At 36.0% G+C, this 20,842-nt stretch overlaps 1 protein-coding gene across 14 annotated transcripts in view; it reads right to left on the bottom strand.

The window, feature by feature from the left end:
* The window catches only part of CEP83 (centrosomal protein 83), a 147,000-nt gene that overhangs the window by 74,627 nt on the left and 51,531 nt on the right, over positions 1 to 20,842 (bottom strand). For 3 of the 14 annotated variants that reach the window (XR_014252179.1, XM_082418949.1, XM_082418948.1), the window contains exons 1-3: positions 14,447 to 17,628; positions 14,013 to 14,285; positions 13,429 to 13,579 (exon numbers count right to left, since the gene is read on the bottom strand). Coding sequence is in view for 11 of the 14 variants with exons in the window: in XM_082418949.1 (XP_082275075.1) it covers positions 13,429 to 13,579; positions 14,013 to 14,185 (324 nt within the window). In the remaining 3 variants the exon portion in view is untranslated. Of the gene's footprint in view, positions 1 to 13,428; positions 13,580 to 14,012; positions 14,286 to 14,446; positions 17,643 to 20,842 lie in introns of those variants that run through there. The other 11 variants (XR_014252180.1, XR_014252181.1, XM_082418955.1 and 8 more) reach the window with 9 other exon arrangements.

The raw sequence follows: 20,842 nt of genomic DNA, 5'->3' as shown, positions 1-20,842 counted from the left end.
ATGCTGACACATTTCCATTAAACGCCACCTTGGAGAGCTGCATCCTGGCTGGAAACAAAAGGGAAAGAGGTGGGAGCCACATAGTGGAAGCTTCCTGAACACCAAGTTCATACTCTTATAATTTACTCAGTATTTAAAATTTTTTTCCTTTTACTTAAAATGAATATAATTACATAAATAAAATAATTCAAACAAAATAAAATATAATATTAAAAAACTAAGTCTTCTTCTCACTTCAGTCATCTAGTTTCCCTCTTAGGAAGCAACCACTGTCAATAATTTATGTATCCTTCTTGAAGCAGTATACAGATATATAAGCATATATACTACTTTTAATTTTTCTGTAAAGAAAGGCATACCATACACATTTTTCTGTACCTTGCTTATTCACTGAAGGTTTTTAAGCTTAAGAAGAGCATTACCATATGTATATTTTAGGAAGAAGCAAGATGGATCAAAAGTTTTGGTGGGAGAGAACTGGTGGCTATGGGAAGGAGAGGCAGTGAATGGGGCTAAAGAAACCAGATGGAAAGATCCTGTTATAATATGGTTTATGATGTCAAGAGTCTGTAATAATTTCAAGTCCAAAGTGAGAAGGAATGGTAATTTAAAAAGAATAAGTAAATTTTATTTGGATACTTTTTCAAACAAACCAACTTTAAAAATAACAACAAACAAGCAAAACTGTGAGAAAATTAGGAATACATGAACAAAGACACAACACTAAGAGGTTCAAAGAAATAAGTACTTTAGGTATGTAAATGGTATTGTGGAAACACTTTTGAGGAACTGCTTTGGTATATAATAGAGATGTATACTAAAATATTTAGGGTTGAGATGATATGATTTGCTTCAAAATAACCCAGAGGGGTTGAGAGACAGAGGCAGAAGTGTTAGAAGATAAAACAAGACTGGCTCAGAGATGGTAATTACTGATGCTGGGTGATGGGTATGTGGGGATGCATCATACCACTCACTATACTTCTGTACTTGTTTGAGATTTCCATAATTAATTAAAATATTTTAATTAAAAATAAAAGTGCTTCCACTGCCAGCAGATGGCATAGAGACCAGGTTTACCCTCCTGCCTGAAACAAATAAAAGACTGAACAAAAAACAAACAATGGTTTTCAAGACACTGGACATAATGAAGCAAGAAAGATCCCTAAGAGACAGAAAACACAAAAGGTGAGCTCTGCAAAAGCTTCCTGGCCATGGCAAAGGACCACCTGAAAGGATTAGAGGGATGAGTATGTAGAGCTCACACAGAGTTCCTTTTCCCAAAAGCCAGACTTAAAACTTCATTTCAGAGAGATACGAGTAGAGTACTCAGAAGGGTCTCAGCAGTGGGAAATAATTAGCACTAAACACTAATCTGTTCTCACTTAACAAATCTTAAAAGCAAGACCCAGAATGATAAAATGTTTCCAAGGAATTGTGTCCCAGAACAAAGCTTAAGAATATTTACCAGAATACAAAAATATCTAGCACTCATCAAAGTAAAATTCACAATGTCTAGCATCCAATAAATATTTACCAGGCATAAAAATCCTAAGAATAAATTTGACCAAGGACGGGAAAACCTGTACACTGAAAACTATAAGACACAGATGAAAAAAACTGAAGATACTAAAAAATGGAAAAATATTCCATGCTCATGGATTGGAAGAATATTGTTAAAATGTGCATACTACCCAAAGCAATCTACAGATTCAGTGCAATCCCTACAAAATGCCAGTGGCAGATTTCACAGAACCAGAAATAATTCTAAAGTTTGTATGGAACCACAAAAGACTCTGAATAGCCAAAACAATCTTGAGAAATAAGAACAAAGCTGGTGGTATCACACTCCCTGATTTCAAACTGTACTACACAACTATAGTAATCAAAACAGTATGATACTGGCACAAAAACAGACACACAGATCAATGGGACAGAATATAGAGAGCCCAGAAGTAAACCCATGCATATATGGACATTTAATCTATGACAAAAGAAGAAAAAAATACACTGCAGAAAGGACAGTCTCTTCAACAAATGATACTGGGAAAACTGGACCACCACATGCAGAAGAATAAAAAGCCTACCTCTGGGACAATATTAAACACAACAACATTCACATTATAGGGGTCCCAGAAGGCGGAGAGAGAGAGAAAGGACCCAAAAAAATATTTGAAGAGATTATAGTCGAAAACTTCCCTAACATGGGAAAGGAAATAGCCACGCAAGTCCAGGAAGCACAGAGGGTCCAGGCAGGATAAACCCAAGGAGAAACACGCTGAGACACATAGTAATCAAACTGGCAAAAATTAAAGACAAAGAAAAATTACTGAAAGCAGCAAGGGAAAAATGACAAATAATATACAAGGGAACTCCCATAAGGTTAACAGCTGATTTCTCAGCAGAAACTCTACAGGCCAGAAGGGAGTGGCATGATATACTTAAAGTGATGAAAGGGAAGAACCTACAACCAAGATTACTCTACCCAGGAAGGGTCTCATTCAGATTCGATGGAGAAATCAAAAGCTTTACACACAAGCAAAAGCTAAGAGAATTCAGCACCACCAAACCAGCTGTACAACAAATGCTAAAGGAACTTCTCTAAGTGGGAAACACAAGAGAAGAAAAGGACCTACGAAAACAAACCCAAAACAATTAAGAAAATGGTAATAGGAATATACATATTGATAATTACCTTAAACATGAATGGATTAAATGCTCCAACCAAAAGACACAGGCTCTCTGAATGGATACAAAAACAAAACCCATATATATGCTGTCTAACAAGAGACCCACTTCAGACCTAGGGACACATACAGACTGAAAGTGAGGAGATGGAAAAAGATATCCCATGCAAATGGAAATCAAAAGAGAGCTGGAGTAGCAATACTCGTATCAGATAAAATAGACTTTAAAACAAAGAACGTTACAAGAGACAAGGAAGGACGCTACATAATGATCAAGGGATCAATCCAAGAAGAAGATATAACAATTATAAATATATATGCACCCAACACAGGAGCACCTCAATACATAAGGCAACTGCTAACAGCTATAAAAGAGGAAATCGACAGTAACACAGTAGTAGTGGGGGACTTCAACACCTCACTTACACCAATGGACAGATCATCCAAACAGAAAATTAATAAGGAAACACAAGCTTTAAATGACACAACAGACCAGGTAGATTTAACTGATATTTACAGGACATTCCATCCAAAAACAGCAGATTACACTTTCTTCTCAAGTGTGCATGAAACATTCTCCAGGATAGATCACATCTTGGGTCACAAATCAAGCTTGAGTAAATTTAAGAAAACTGAAATCATACCAAGCCTCTTTTCTAACCACAATGCTATGAGATGAGAAATCAATTACAGGGAAAAAAACATAAAAAAACACAAACACATGGAGGCTAAACAATACGTTATGAAATAACCAAGAGATCACTGAAGGAATCAAAGAGGAAATCGAAAATTACTTAGAGACAAAGACAATGAAAACACGACAATCCAAAACCTATGGGATTCCGCAAAAGCAGTTCTAAGAGTGAACTTTATAGCAATACAATCCTACCTCAAGAAACAACAAACATCTCAAATAAACAATCTAACATTACACCTAAAGGAACTAGAGAAAGAAGAACAAACAAAACCCAAAGTTAGCAGAAGGAAAGAAATCATAAATATTGGAGCAGAAATAGAAACAAAGAAAACAATAGCAAAGATCAATAAAACAAAAAGCTGGTCCTTTGAGAAGATAAACAAAATTGATAAACCATTAGCCAGACTCATCAAGAAAAAGAGGGAGAGGACTCAAATCAATAAAATTATAAATGAAAAAGGAAAAGTTACAACAGACACTACAGAAATACAAAGCATCCTAAGAGACTACTACAAGTAACTCTGTGCCAATAAAATGGACAACCTGGAAGAAATGGACAAATTCTTAGAAAGGTATAACCTTCCAAGACTGAACCAGGAAGAAATAGAAAATATGAACAGACCAATCACAAGTAATGAAATTGAAACTGTGATGAAAAATCTTCCAACAAACACAAGTCCAGGACCAGATGGCTTGAAGAGCTAACACAAATCCTTCTCAAACTCTTCCAAAAAGTTGCAGAGGAAGGAACACTCCCCAACTCATTCTATGAGGCCACCATCACCCTCATACCAAAACCAGACAAAGATACTATAAAAAAAGAAAATTACAGACCAATATCACTCATGAATATAGATGCAAAAATCCTCAACAAAATACTAGCAAACAGAATCCAACAACACATTAAAAGGATCATACACCATGATCAAGTGGGATTTATCCCAGGGATGCAAGGATTCTTCAATATATGCAAATCAATGAATGTAATACACCATATTAACAAATTGAAGAATAAAAACCATATGATCATCTCAATAGATGCAGAAAAAGCTTTTGACAAAATTCAACATCCATTTATGATAAAAACTCTCCAGAAATTGGGCATAGAGGGAACCTACCTCAACATAATAAAGGTCATATACAACCAACCCACAGCAAATATCATTCTCAATGGTGAAAAACTGAAAGCATTTCCTCTAAGATCAGGAACAAGACAAGGATGTCCACTCTCGCCACTATTATTCAAGATAGTTTTGGAAGTCCTAGCCATGGCAATCAGAGAAATAAAAGGAATACAAATTGGAAAAGAAGAAGTAAAACTGTCACTGTTTGCAGATGACATGATACTATATATAGAGAATCCTAAAGATGCCACCAGAAAACTACTAGAGCTAATCAATGAATTTGGTAAAGTTGCAGGATACAAAATTAATGCACAGAAATCTCCTGCATTCCTATACACGAATGATGAAAAATCTGAAAGAGAAATTATGGAAACACTCCCATTTACCATTGCAACAAAAAGAATAAAATACCTAGGAATAAACCTACCTAGGGAGACAAAAGACCTGTATGCAGAAAACTATAAGACACTGATGAAAGAAATTAAAGATGATACCAACAGATGGAGAGATATACCATGTTCTTGGATTGGAAGAATCAATATTGTGAAAATGACTATACTACCCAATACAATCTACAGATTCAGTGCAATCCCTATCAAATTACCAATGGCATTTTTTTACAAAACTAGAACAAAAAATCTTAAAATTTGTATGGAGACACAAAGGACCCCGAATAGCCAAAGCGGTCTTGAGGGAAAAAAACGGAGCTGGAGGAATCAGACTCCCTGACTTCAGACTATACTACAAAGCTACAGTAATCAAGACAATATGGTAACTGGCACAAAAACAGAAATATAGATCAACGGAACAGGATAGAAAGCCCCGAGATAAACCCACGCACCTATGGTCAACTAATCTATGACAAAAGAGGCAAGGATATACAATGGAGAGAAGACAGCCTCTTCAATAAGTGGTGCTGGGAGAACTGGACAGCTACATGTAAAAGAATGAAATTAGAACAGTCCCTAACACCATACACAAAAATAAACTCAAAATGGTTTAGAGACCTAAATGTAAGCCCGGACACTATAAAACTCTTAGATGAAAACATAGAAAGAACACTCTTTGACATAAATCACAGCAAGATCTTTTTTGATCCACCTCCTAGAGTAATGGAAATAAAAACAAAAATAAACAAATGGGACCTAATGAAGCTGAAAAGTTTTTACACAGCAAAGGAAACTACAAACAAGATGGAAAGACAACCCTCAGAATGGGAGAAAATATTTGCAAATGAATCAACGGACAAAGAATTAATCTCCAAAATATATAAACAGCTCATGCAGCTCAATATTAAAAAAACAAACAACCCAATCCAAAAATGGGCAGAAGACCTAAATAGACATTTCTACAAAGAAGACATACATATGGCCAAGAAGCACATGAAAAGCTGCTCAACATCACTACTTACTAGAGAAATGCAAATCAAAACTACAATGAGGTATCACTTCACACCAGTTAGAATGGGCATCATCAGAAAATCTACAAACAACAAATGCTGGAGAGGGTGTGGAGAAAAGGGAACCCTCTTGCACTGTTGGTGGGAATGTAAATTGATACAGCCACTATGGAGAACAGTATGGAGGTTCCTTAAAAAACTAAAAATAGATTTACCATATGATCCAGCAATCCCACTACTGGGCATATACCCAGAAAAAACCATAATTCAATAAGACACATGCACCCCAATGTTCATTGCAGCACTATTTACAATAGCCAGGTCATGGAAGCAACCTAAATGCCCATCGACAGATGAATGGATAAAGTAGATGTGGCACATATGTACAATGGAATATTACTCAGCCATAAAAAGGAACGAAATTGGGTCATTTGTACAGACGTGGATGGATCTACAGACTGTCATACAGAGTGAATTAAGTCTGAAAGAGAAAAACAAATATCATATATTAACGCATATATGTAAAACCTAGAAAAATGGTACAGATGAACTGGTTTGCAAGGCAGAAATTGAGACACAGATGTAGAGAACAAACATATGGACACCAAGGGGGGAAAGTGGTGGCGGGGAGAGGGGGTGATGATGTAATGAATTGGGAGATTGGGATTGACATATATACACTAATATGTATAAAATGGATAACTAATTAGAGCCTGCTGTATAAAAAAATAAATAAAATTCAAAAAAAAATGATACTGGGAAAAAAGTCAGTCTCTTCAGTCAATGATACTGGGAAAACTGGACAGCCACATGCAAAAAATGAATAAAAAACTAGACCACCATCTTACACCATACACAAAAGTAACTCAAAATGGAGTAAAGACTTGAATTCAAGACCTGAAACCATAAAATTCCTAGAAGAAAACATAAGTGGTAACCTTACTGATACTAGTCTTACCAATGTTTTAGTGGATCAGACTCCAAAGGAAAGAGAAAGAAAAGCAAAAAAACAAACATCAAACTGAAAAGCTTCTGTACAGCAAAGGAAATCATAATCAAAACAAAAGGCAGCTTACTAAATGGGAGAAGTTATTTGCAAATCACCTATCTACAACTCAACAAGAAAAAACCAAGCAACCCAACTTAAAAATGGGCAGAGAATCTGAATAGACATTTTTCCAAAGAAGACATAAGGCTGGCCAACAGGCACATGAAAAGATCGTCAATATCACTAATCATCAGGAAGATGCATATCAGAACCATGAGATATCATCTCATACCTGTCAGAAATGGTGATTTTCAAAGAACAATGAATAACGAGGGTTGGTGAGTATATGGAGCAAAGAGAACCCTGTTACACTGTTGGTGAGAATGTAAATGGTGCAGCAACTATGGAAAACAGTATAGAGGTTCCTTAAAGAAATTAAAAATAGAACTACTATATGATCCAGCAATTCCACTTCTGGGTATTTATCTAAAGAACATGAAGACACTAATTCAAAAAGATATATGAACCCCTATGTCCACTACAGCATTATTTACAATAGCCAAGATATGCAAACAACCTAAGTGCCCACTGACGGATGAATGGATAAAGAGAACATTATACATACGCGCACACACACACACACACACACACACACACACACACACAAACACAACAGAATACTACTCAGCCATAAAATAATGAAATCCTGCCATTCGTAACATGGTTGGACCTTGAGGGTATGATGCTAAGTGAAATAAGTCACACAAAGAAAGACAAATACCATATGATTTCATTCATATGTGGAATCAAAACACACACACACACCAATGAACAAACAAACAAAATAAAACAAAAACAAACTCAGAGATACAGAGAACAGATTAGTGGTTACCAGAGAAGAAGGGGGTTGGGAGGTGAGCAAAATGGATGAAGGGGGTCAACTGTATGGTGATGGATGATAACTAGACTTGTGGTGGTAACTCTGTAGTGTATACAGATGTTGAACCATAGTGCCCTACACTTGAAACTTAAATACAAAAAAAATTTTTTTTAGGGGCTTCCCTGGTGGCGCAGTGATTGAGAATCTGCCTGCCAATGCAGGGGACACAGGTTCGAGCCCTGGTCTGGGAAGATGCCACATGCCGAGAGCAACTAGGCCCGTGAGCCACAATTACCGAGCCTGCGCGTCTGGAGCCTGTGCTCCGCAACAAGAGAGGCCGCGATAGTGAGAGGCCCACGCACCGCGATGAAGAGTGGCCCCCACTTGCCGCAACTAGAGAAAGCCCTCGCACAGAAACAAAGACCCAACACAGCCATAAATAAATAAATAAATAAATAAAATTTAAAAAAAAATTTTTTTTAATTTAGCAGACATGTAAAGAAGCCTGAAAATACTACCCACAATAAATAGGAAAAGAAAACCAACCAACCAACACCAACCCAGAAGTGACAGAGATGCTAAAATTAGCAAAGACATTAATATAGTTACTATAACTGAATTCCACATAAAGCTACAGTAAAGATTGAACATGTCAAGGAAAATATGAAAAAAATCAAAATTGGACTTCAGGATAAAAACTACAATTTCTGAGATGAAAAATGCAGTATGAAATTACTTGCAGATTAGACATTGCAGGAAAAAAGATCAAAGAACTTAAAGACATGACAACAGAAACTATCCAAAATGAAACAAAGAGACAAAAAAGATTAAAAATAAATAAACAGGGATTTCCCTGGTGGTCCAGTGGTAAAGAATCTGCCTTAAAATGCAGGCGATGCGGGTTTGATCCCTGGTCAGGGAACTAAGATCCCACATGCCGAGGGGCAACTAAGCCCACACGCCACAACTACTGAGCTCACGCACCTCAACTAGAGAGCCTGCATGCCGCAAACTACAGAGCCCACATGCCCTGGAGCCTGCACGCCACAACTAAAGGAGAGAAAAAGCCGCACGCCACAACTAGAGAGAAGCCTGCATGCTGCAACCAAGAGCTCATGCACCGCAACGAAAGATCCCGTGTGCCTCAACGAAGATCCCACGTGCCGCAACTAAGACCCAACACAGCCAAAAATAAATAAATTTAAAAATAAATCTTTAAAAATAAACAAACAAACAAACAGAACATCAGTGAGTTATGGGAGAACTTTCAGTGGCCTAATAGCAGAGTCCCCAAAGGAAATCAAATAGGAGGCAGAAAAAAATATTTTGAGATAAAATATCTAAAATTTTTCTAAATTTGATGAAAACTATAAACCCACAGACCCAAGAAGCTCATTAAACCTCAAGCACCAGAAACATGAAGAAATGTGCAAAGGCAGGTCAATCAAATTACTGAAAAGAAGCAATAAAGAAAAAAATCTTAAGAGCTGACAAGAAAAAAAGACACACTAGATAAACAGAACAAAGATAAAGATGACAACAAATTTCTTATGAGACACATAAGTGAGAAGACAGAAGAGCAACATCTTTAAAGTATTAGGGGAAAAAACTGTCAATCTAGAACTCAATACTCAGCAGAAATACCTTTAAACACCATTTCTTATATATACATATAAAAGCTGAAAAAATTCTCACCAGTATTTCTGCACTATAAGAAATGTTAAAGTCCATAAGATGGAAGGAAAATGATACTGATGGAAAAATGTATCTACACAAAGGAAAAAACAACACTGCAATTGGTAACTACACAGGAGTCTTGTGATCAATGAGGTCTCTGATAAAGAAAAAAATTTATGGTTAGAGATGCTTATCTCATAAGAAACTTATTAACAACAAGCACACACATAGAAAAATCTATCTTCCTCCCCTCTCCCTCTCTCTCAAAGCTGACATACACCAAAGACATAGAATTAGAGGGTTAACTCAATGTCAAATTAGGAGGAAATTATGCTGTGTCTTAGATTTCTAATGGAATACTGCCACTACTTGTCTGAAAAGAAACTTAAAAGAATGCTTTGTCATACAACCGTCTATGTGTCATTACCTATATTAAATCTATAAAAAATCTTCAATACTCCAACATTTGTCATATTAATAATACAAAACAATATTAACGTGTACATGTGGAATCTAGAAAAATGGTATAGATTAACCTATTTGCAGGGCAGGAAAAGAAACACAGATGTAGAGAACAGACGTGTGGACACAGCAGGGGAAGGGGCAGGTGGGATGAATTGGGAGATAAGGTTTGACATAAATACACTACCATGTGTAAAACAGATAGCTAGTGGGAACCTGCTGTATAGCACAGGGAGCTCAGCCTGGTGCTCTGTGATGACCTAGATGGGTGGGATGGGGTGGGGAGGGAGGTACAAGAGGGAGGGGATGTATGTATACATAGAGCTGATTCAGTACATTGTACAACAGAAACTAACACAACATTGTAAAGCAATTATACTCCAATAAAAAATAATAATAATACAAAACAGACCAAGAATATTTTGATTTAAGGGGGCAAATATTGCTGTGCCAGAGATTCTTAAAAGATTAATGACAAACTGAGTAATAAATTTTGCTCTGAGCTTCCTAGCAGCCAAATAAAATGGTAAACATACTGGTTTACACAGTTTTCATTACTTGGCACAAAGAAAGCATATAAATGTTTGGTAAATTAATTTTTTTAAATTTTTATCAGAAACATATAAAATGACTCCCATATTTTTAAAAAAGGTTTTGCTAACATGTTACATAACAACAATGTAATAGCTAACTTGTTATAACCACTTACGACATCAAAGCACCGTACTAATAATTTCTTATCATTGATTCATTGCAACTTTACAATCATCCTATGAGCTAGGCACTATTATTATCCCCATTCACTACAACTACACAAGTGATGCAGAAATATTCTTTAAATGAATGTCTTTTATATTGTTCTTCTATGAAGCCAAAGAGATATTAAATTCTAAATCAGAAAAGGCATTTTGCAGGTAGACAATACATGTGTATTTTTTAAATAATTATCTTTCATAAAACCTTCATTGAAGTATTTCTTGCTGATTTTACTTTGCTGGATTTACTTAACTCACAATTTGTACAAATTGCAAACACCCACTGAAGCAAATAGCTAAATTGCTTCAATATGTGTATTTATGTATAAATGCTTCTTTCAGTTATTTCTGCCAGGTAAATATCACATAGAAATCAGATATGTTTATCTTGAAAAACAGAAACTTTACCAGATAAATTTTATTTATCAGCAAACATTTGGGAAGTTATCACATGAAGAAATATCCAGAGTTATTTTGTGTAGGTCCAAGGAACACTGCAATAACCAACAGGGAGGCTACAGGGAGGATGATTTCCTTTCAATATGATAGAGAAAATGCTTAACATACTCCAATCCATAAATGGAAGTGTATCACTTTACAAGTTCACTAGGTTCTCTAGCACTGAAAGCACTGAAGCACAGAATGAAGAGCTCTGTGTCATAAGAGTTCCAAACAGGAATTCTGCTTTGAAATTTATTGCCTCACAGTTCTGGAGGCCAAAAGTCCAAAATCAAGGTGTCGGCTAAGTGTTCCCTCTGAAAACTGTAGGAAGAACCCTTCCTTGCCCTGTCCTAGCTTGTCTTGATGTGCTGGCAATCCTTGGCATTCCCTGGCAGCTGCAACACTTCAATCTCTGCTTCTGTCATCATAGGACGTTCTCTCTGCTCCACCACCACCCATGTGTTTCTGTCTCTATGTCTTTTCTCTTCTTATTATTAAGGACATCAGTCATATTAGATTAAGGGCCTGTCATACTTCAGTATGACCTTATCTTAACCTAAGTAATTTCATCTGCAAAACCCTATTTCCAAATAAGGTCACATTCTGAGGTACTGGGAGTTAGAACTTCAACTTATCTTTTGGGGGACACAATTCAACTCATGACAGATATGAAAGAGAACTAGATGATTATCAACCCTAAGATGCTAAGGCTCCAGATACCTGTGAGACAACAAGTGCAATATTATACTATGTATGAATAGAACAATTCCGACTCGCTCATTTATTCTACTTATTCATGTCATTCATTTAACAAATACTTGCTAGGCACCATCCTGAGCACTGGAGACACACTAAAAAAAAGTTCCTGCCCTCATGGAGGCTGTATTCCAACAGAATAAAAATTGCCATCATTTATGAGTAGCTACTACGTGCCAGACACCGTACTGAAAACATACAGGTTATTATCTCATTAGTCCTTACAGCAACCCCTGTTAGATAAAAACCTTTATGCCCTTTTTCACATGAGAAAACAAGGAATAGAAACATAACTATTTGTTGAAGGTCATCACCTTCCTGGCAAAATGATCCTTTTTTTTGGTTATAAAAACATTCTTTTTATCTTTAATGATACTCTTTGTCTTGAAGTCTATTTTATCTGATATTAATATAGCCACTCCAGTCTTCTTAGGCCATTTTGCATGTGCTTGTTACAAATAAGCATGTCTACATGTTACTCTCAAAAAACAGTGATTACATCTTCAATGCCTGAAAAGAATACTTTGAATACCTTGGGTTTAGTGCTCACAGACTGCATTCATATAGGCCTCAATTTTTGCAAAACAAATTAATCCACCAATTCTAAAGGTTTAAATTATATTTCCCTCTTCAACTCACATTTCTGAGGTTTTTATTTGTTTAAATGTCCTAAATATGTATACCTAGGAATGAAACAGTAAACATGGTGGAGGCTCCAACCCAAGCTTAAGTCGTGGTGTTTCCAACAATGGAAGATTTCGAGATGATACTGAACGACAAACTCCTTTAACACTGCTGTCAAAAGAATACATGAATTGGATGATATGCCACACTGGATGACTTGAAAGATGGCTTTTCACTCTATCAACCCATGACTCCAATATTAATAATGCCTTATTGTAACAAGCACTAGATAAGTAGAAATCCACAGCTGGAGCTACTCAGAGATTACAGGAAAATATCACTACTAATACCTACTAATTTGAATTTACAGTAAGTTTGGTGCTGAGGTTTAGCTTTGCTCTGCTTTTTAGGCAAATGGAAAATGAATAGTGTGAAAAATATCAAAAGAAACTAGTCAGTACTTTAGTACCAACTATCTGTTACTTTAGAAACTCCATTTACCTTACATTGTGCACATAAATTACGTACACATATTGGTTTTACAGTGTCTTTTAAGAAGCTCATCAGGCATTTTTAGCTCAGCATCAGTTACAGTACTTAAAAAAATCCAATAAACCTTTATTTTTAAAAATATTTTTAAATTGTGATTTTTTTATCAATACAAACTGGCCTTTCCTCCAATTATTCTGAAGAGTGAGATATTATTTAAATCAGAACAGGAAATATGATACAAATTTACCTAAAATAACAGTTTTGTGGCTAAACCCTACAGGGTAGCTAACATTCTAGAGTATATGAAAGAAGATTAAGTTATACCACCCAGAGATACAACAAAATATTCATTAAGAATATAGAAAGAATTTACCAAATTTACCAAAATTATTTATTTCCAGTAAATATCTGACTACTTTTATACTAACTTGAATATATTTTCTTACCTGCAGCTTCATTTCTTCTAAATCTTTAGTTTTCTCTACTAATTCCCCTCGTAGCTCTTCAAGCAGCAGCTGAAATTTTTCCTGGTGAGTTTGCTTTTCATTTAATAGGCGCTTGAGCTCATTTTGTGACTTCATGTACTCATCCTGCAACCTGATTTTTTAAAAAGAAGAATTTAAGTGTATCCTTTGCTTTCTAATCGCATTACTTTATGTGAAGTCAACCAACACTACAGAGCAAGATCAATATCATATATTCATTAAACTTACAAATATAATTGCTTTACAGTTTCATTTATTATTAACACTGTAATTTCTGAATGCAATTTTACTTTGAAGGGGAAAAAAACATATTTAGCCACCTAGATACATTTAATTTTATATGTCTTGCTACTTTCAAAACAAGACTTTTATAAATTTATAATCCACTTGATTTAAAGAAAATTTACTTGTATTTAAAAAGTTTTAAATGTATACTGTATACTGCAAAATAACAAAATTATACTGTATGTTCCAGAGCAAACATTCAGACAAAATAAAAATTTTTAATCAAGCCTCTCACTTCCAAATTTAAGTAATTTATTTACCTTGTATGTTCAGCTTTCAGAGTCTGATAATTAGTTTTATGATGTTCACATCGTAACCGTTCATCAATTAACATTTTTTGGAACTCAGATTGAGAACTGGTCAGCCCACTGTCTCCACCAGGAGGAAAAATGGTGGGAAAAGTGTCCATGTTGGTAAGTGAGCTGACAACCATGTAAAAGCAAGTCTTGCTTTCTTATCGTCTTAGTTTTCTTTTCAAGAGTATTTTTCACTTTCTTCGTGCTAAGACAGAATCTCGGGAGGCCAAATTATACCTGAAGAGAGAAATACACTTAATTAGTGATCAGTGAACTCTTTCAGTATTATATATTTTTTATCACTTCTCATTATTCTCCTTATCATTTCTATAACAAACCCAATTTTCAGATTTTCAGTTGTTCATAAAATAAAATTCAAGAATAAAGTTGAATCATACCTTAAATTTTCTTTACTTCCATGCAGTTTCTGTGCCCATCAAGGTCATATCTTCAAATATTAGCCTAACTAGATGTAACGACTCTTCCAGTATAGGTAGTCCCAGATTCACAAATCACCAATGTTTCCTGAAGTTACTGAGGTAAACTTCAAGAGTGGATTCTGGTACGAAATCCATACTCCGAAACCAGGGGAAAAGCTATTTGGATCTTGATAAGTGGCTGGGGAGAATCACAGTCTTCACAAAGATGACCTTCAGCATGTAATTATGTCTGTGATTAATGCTACAATGGATCTTTTATTTGACACAAGGTGACTGCACTCAGGCTGCAGATTCAGAGAAGAAATCAGTCAACATATAAATATTGATCATCTATATATTATGCACTGTGCTAAGAACAGCAAAGTCAATCACCTCAGCTATTCCCAAAAGCACCAATCCAGGATTATGAAAGTAACCACATGTTTGCTGTATCTAGAAGTAAAAAATGATGACACAGTGTTCTTACTGTAAATAATTAAAAACAAAAATTTTAATCAAAACAATTCTGTCCCTTTTAACTTCATTCATCTTTCTCAAAACTATTATATATATTTTTTCCTAACAGTACCTCCCTTAGTCATGGGTGATTATGAATTACCTTTTCTTACTACAAGAGACCATCTTTAGCCTACCCAAACCAACCATTGAATTACTGAGTCTTGCTTGAACTACATCATTTCTGATAAATTAATGTGATGTCTACATGTTACATAAGAAGACTTTTAAACTAAAATTGAGGTTGCTTTGGTTTCCTGCTTTATCTACTTTAACAGAGGGGTAAAAGTCCTTCAAGGACACCTTACTCCTTATTCTTCGGTTAAATGTGACAAGTATTCAACCTTTGCAAATGCAGAGTGCACTGTTTGTAGCAGCTGCCACAACATAATCCTGTCAAGAATATACATTTGCCATGGAATTAATAAACTGAATCATAAAACTGGCATTTAACTTGACAGTAAAGTAAACATTCTCACTGACCCCTACCCTAAAATGAGAGTTAAGTCCTCACAGAAATACAATTTACAAAGACCTGAAAGTTTCTGGAAAATAAAATTAAAATGATTTATCTCCTTCCCTCTTGGCACTGAAATATTCACTAGACGTACTTTCCAAGACTTCACTAATTTCAGAATATTCCTTTCTCAATCACCACCACCATTACCTCATCTCCAATTCTAGTTTCTATGCAAACATATGTGTACTGCCCTCTTGTATTTTCCCAAACCAGGAGGATTTCTCCTGTTCCAAGATGATGTTTGCAATTTCATTACTTTTTAATATGTTAATTTTTTGAATAATAAAGCTAGAATATACCAACACACATCACCAGTAGGTACCACACCCAAACGCATGATATACTTTCCCCTCATACCACAAAAAATACCATGTTAATTTGCATGCATACACAAACACACACACACACACACACACACACACACACACACACATCTATAGTAAGCTTTCTGCAAAGTTACCTGTATCAAAATGATAAATCTGCTTATCCCTTGGCCCAATCCTAGGAATTTATTCTATGACAATAGCTGGATGAGTACCCAAATGTAATTACTATATAAGAATATTCTTTGTGACTTTTTTTTAATTAAAAAAATGAAAAAATCAGAAATAAGCTAAACTTCCACAAATAAAGGTTTATCTATACTATGCATTAAAAAGGACAAGTTAGATCTATCCCCACAGCATGGTGAAGAGTATAAATGACAGATACACACACACATATGTTTACATACACATAAAAAGAGTCAAATAGTGGTACACCAAGCAGCGAATAGTGGTAACTTCTGGGGAAATAATAATGGGGGGACTCCCTGACAGGAAAACTTGCACCTTGCACTTTCAACATTTTACTGTTAAATTTTCTTTTTAACAACTACAAACTGTTTTTCAGATAATGAACAATTCTATCACCCTGTATTCAAATTATCTGAAACCAAATTCATTACCCTTGCTTTCAATCTACCTTCAACATCCTTACTTTCCAGCTTCTGATATTGATACCAGTATTATGCTACCATTCATCCACACTTACAACCTCAAAGTCTTCTCTGCTTTCTCTCTCAACTTCCCATGTATGAACAACAAATACTCTTTCTTTAAAATGCATTCCATTCTCTCCATTCCTACTTAACCACAAAAAGTCAAGCTTGTATCATCTCGTAACTAGACTATTAGAGCTTTTTATTAGCCCTGCTTCCAATATTTTCTCTCTAGTCTACCCTCCAAACACTGCCAGATTAATAGTCAGAAACTGTTATTTGATTTCTCATTCTCACTTAAAAGCTCCCATATGAGACAAAATCAAAACACCCCAGTCTTTCAAAGCACTACACAATCAGCCCCAATCTACCTTGTGTAATCTCATTTCCTACCATCTGCCAAGAATATTCTACTCCAGCTAGCCCCTGAATAAATATGCACATCACACCTTTGTTCACGCAGATTTTCTCCTAGTTTGTGAACCCTATACTAATGAAAATGGACTCTAGTATGCACGATAATCACTAACTTTTCTCTATTTCTGTGATGATTGACTATAAACAGGCTTAAACACAGTAGTTAGATACTGGAAAGAAATCCTTGACTCAAAGTTATGAGCCCCTGGGTTGCATTTGCCAATAGCCTTTTCCAGAATTTTCTCCCCTATGGATAGTTAAGAATCACAGAAAACTATCTGCCAATTTGTGTGAATCTAACCAAGGTCAGAATGAATTGTTTATCTGTTTTCAAGTACTCTGCACATATAACATATCCAGTTCTCTAATTCAGTAGTAATCAACTTATCAATAATAATCTTGAAAAATATAGTATGGTAGTCCTCCAAATACATATCTAGTGTCATAGATAGAAAGGCCTCATAAAACAATTCTTTCTCTGACCTTCAAAAGTGGTCCATCATTCTATATTCAAGGTTACAAAGAAAGAACTCCTATTTTTTTATACTAATTATATAAGGACATTTTTAGCTAAAAATGGAAAACCCCAACTCAGTTACCATATAATCTATCTCTTATACCAAGAAATCTGAAGACAGTCTTCTATTACCAGTAATAGAGGATTAAGTAATTTGGATCAAGCCTCCCGCTAAGGACAGCAAGAAAAGCTGGATACATACTTTTTAAAAATCAGCTTGAAGACACTGGAAAACAAAAGAATAAATATTTACTGAGATGGGAACGGGGGAAGATATGGATGCAGAAAGATGAGACTGGCACTTGGAACCACCCTTCCCCTAGAGGCATCTGTCAATTCCAGAGAGGTAGCTGGGAGATTGAATGCCCTGGGACAGTCTTTAAATTCAAAGGAAGATATATTAGATCAGCAAGGAGTGGAGAAGCCCTGGTGAACACCCTTCATTTTGGATAGAGACTTCAAAGGCTGCCTCTTAGGAATAAGGGTAATTCAGAAGAAAGATATTAGACTAGACCTCAAGTTGCTCTAAAAAATAAATATGTGACACATACACACATGTAAAAATCCATGGGAAGATAAGGTAACATAAATTAAAGCCACAGAAACAACAGACGATAGGCAGACACACAGGGTCTCACTATTAAAGAGTTATCAGACAATGACTCTAAAAGAATTTTTTAAATTCTAATTGTGTACAAAGCAATAGAAAAGAAGGTTGAGAAATTTGGGAAAGGATTAGAAACCATTAAAAGAAACCAATGGAAACTCTAAACTTGAAAAATATGATAACCAAAATTAAGAGCTCAACTGAGTGGGTAAAACAGCCCAGATTAGACATAGTTTAGGAAGGAATTGGAAGATAGCTTAAAAGAATATGTTCAAGATAAAGTAGAAAGAGAAACAAGGATGGAAAATATAGAAAAGAAGGAAAGAAATACAGAGAATAAAGTTAAAATGTCACTTTAACAGACATGAAATTGGAGTCCCAGAAAGAAAGGAGAGAATATAGCAGAAGCAATATCTTAAAAAAAAAAGAAACAAACCAGTTTGACATCATCCCCAAACTGAGGAAAGGTATCAATTCTCAGATATAAAAAGTCCTACAGGGACTTCCCTGGTGGTCCAGTGGCTAAAACTCCACACTCCCAACGCAGGGGGCCCAGTTTCAATCCCTAGTCAGGGAACTAGATCCTACATGCCACAACTAAGAGTTCACATGCCACAACTAAAGATCCCGCATGCCGCAACTAAAAAAAAAAAGATCCTGTATGTTGCAACTAAAGATCCCACGTGCCTCAACTAAGACCCGACACTGCCAAATGAATAAATAAATACCAAAAAAGAAAGTCCTACAATCCCCAAGCACATAAATAAAAAGAAATCCACACCTACGCACATCACGTTAAGACAGCTAAAAACCAAAAATAAAGGGAAGATCTTAAAATCAGGCAGAAAGAGACAAAGTGCATGCAAATAAGAGCAACAAAAAGACAGAAGTGGCTTCAACAGTGAAGGCCAGAACACAATGTACAGTGCTGAAAGAAAACAACTGCCAAACTAACATTTGATAAATACAGCAATACTACAACTTTGAAGAATGATGCTAAAACAAAGACATGTTCAGAGAAACAAAATAAATTCATCCCTAAAGATGTACACTAAATAAACAGTCAAGGACTTTTCATACACCACGAAAATTCTTAGATGTGAACGTGACAATGCAGAAAGAAAGGCATACTTAATGGTAAGAAAAATAGCTTTCCCAGTAAGAACAAGAACAAGCAACGCTGTCCCTTCTCACCACTCCTTTTCAAAACTGTACTGGATGGCACTCAGCTAACACAGTAAGAAAAGTAAAAGGCATACAGAAAGAAAAGGAAGAAATAAAACTATCTTTGTTTGCAGACGACATGATCGTCCATGAAGGAGGGCCAAAAGAATCAATTAAAAAAACAATTCCCCTAGGGGCTTCTGTGGTGGCACAGTGGTTAAGAATCCACCTGCCAATGCAGGGGACATGGGTTCGAGACCTGGTCCAGGAAGATCCCACATGACGCGGAGCAACTAAGCCCATGCGCCACAACTACTGAGCCTGCGCTCTAGAGCCCGCATGCCAGAACTACTGAAGCCCACACGCCTAGAGGCTGTGCTCTGCAACAAGAGAAGCCACCACAATGAGAAGCCCGCGCACCACAACAAAGAGCAGCCCCCGCTCACTGCAACTAGAGAAAGCCCACGCGCAGCAACGAAGACCCAAAGCAGCCAAAAATAAATAAATAAAACAAATAAATTTATTTTTTTAAAAAAGGCAATTCCCCAAACTAATAAGCAATTACAGCACAATTGCAGGATAGAAGATTAATATACAAAAGTCACTTTCTTCCAACAGCATAAAGGGAACAAATGGAATTTGAAACTTAAAACAATACCATTTACATTAAAACCCCCCCAAAATGAAACAGGTATAAATCTAACAAAATACGTATAAGATTTACCTGAGGAAAATGATAAAACTTTGATGAAAGAAGTCAAAGAATTAAATAAACAATAAATTATTTTAAACATCTTTATTGGAATATAACTGCTTTACATTGTTGTGTTAGTATCTGCTGTATAACAAGTGAAACAGCTATATGTGTACCTATATCCCCATATCCCCTCCCTCTTGCATCTCCCTCCCACCCTCCCTATCCCACCCCTCTAGGTGGTCACAAAGCACTGAGCTGATCTCCCTGTTTTGTGCGGCTGCTTCCCACTAGCTATCTATTTTACCTTTGGTAGTGTATATATGTCCATGCCACTCTCTCACTTCATCCCAGTTTACCCTTCCCCCTCCCCGTGTCCTAAAGTTCATTCTCTATGTCTGCATCTTTACTCCTTTCCTGCCCCTAGGTTCTTCAGAACCATTTTTTTTTTTTTTTTTAGATTCCATATATATGTGTTAGCATACTGTATTTGTTTTTCTCCTTCTGACTTACTTCACTCTGTATGACAGACCGTAGGTCCATCCAACTCACTACAAATAACTCAATTTCGTTTCTTTTTATGGCTGAGTAATATTCCATTGTATATATGTGCCACATCTCCTTTATCCATTCATCTGTCGATGGACACTTAGATTGCTTCCATGTCCTGGCTATTGTAAATACAGCTGCAATGAACACTGTGGTACATGACTCATTTTGAATTATGGTTTTCAAAGGGTATATGCGCAGTAGTGGGATTGCTGGATCGTACGGTAGTTCTATTTTTAGTTTTTTGAGGAACCTCCATACTGTTCTCGATAGTGGCTGCATCAATTTATATTCCCACCAAGAGTGCAAGAGGGTTCCCTTTTCTCCACACCCTCTCCAGCATTTACTGTTTCTAGATTTTTTGACGATGGCCATTCTGACCTGTGTGTGGTGATACCTCATTGTAGTTTTG

The sequence above is a fragment of the Balaenoptera physalus genome, assembly GCF_965194825.1.
Source record: "Balaenoptera physalus genome assembly, chromosome: 13".
NCBI classification, from domain to species: Eukaryota; Metazoa; Chordata; class Mammalia; order Artiodactyla; family Balaenopteridae; genus Balaenoptera; species Balaenoptera physalus.
Note: the sequence above shows the minus strand (reverse complement) of the source record. Positions and strands in the feature narration are given on the sequence as shown.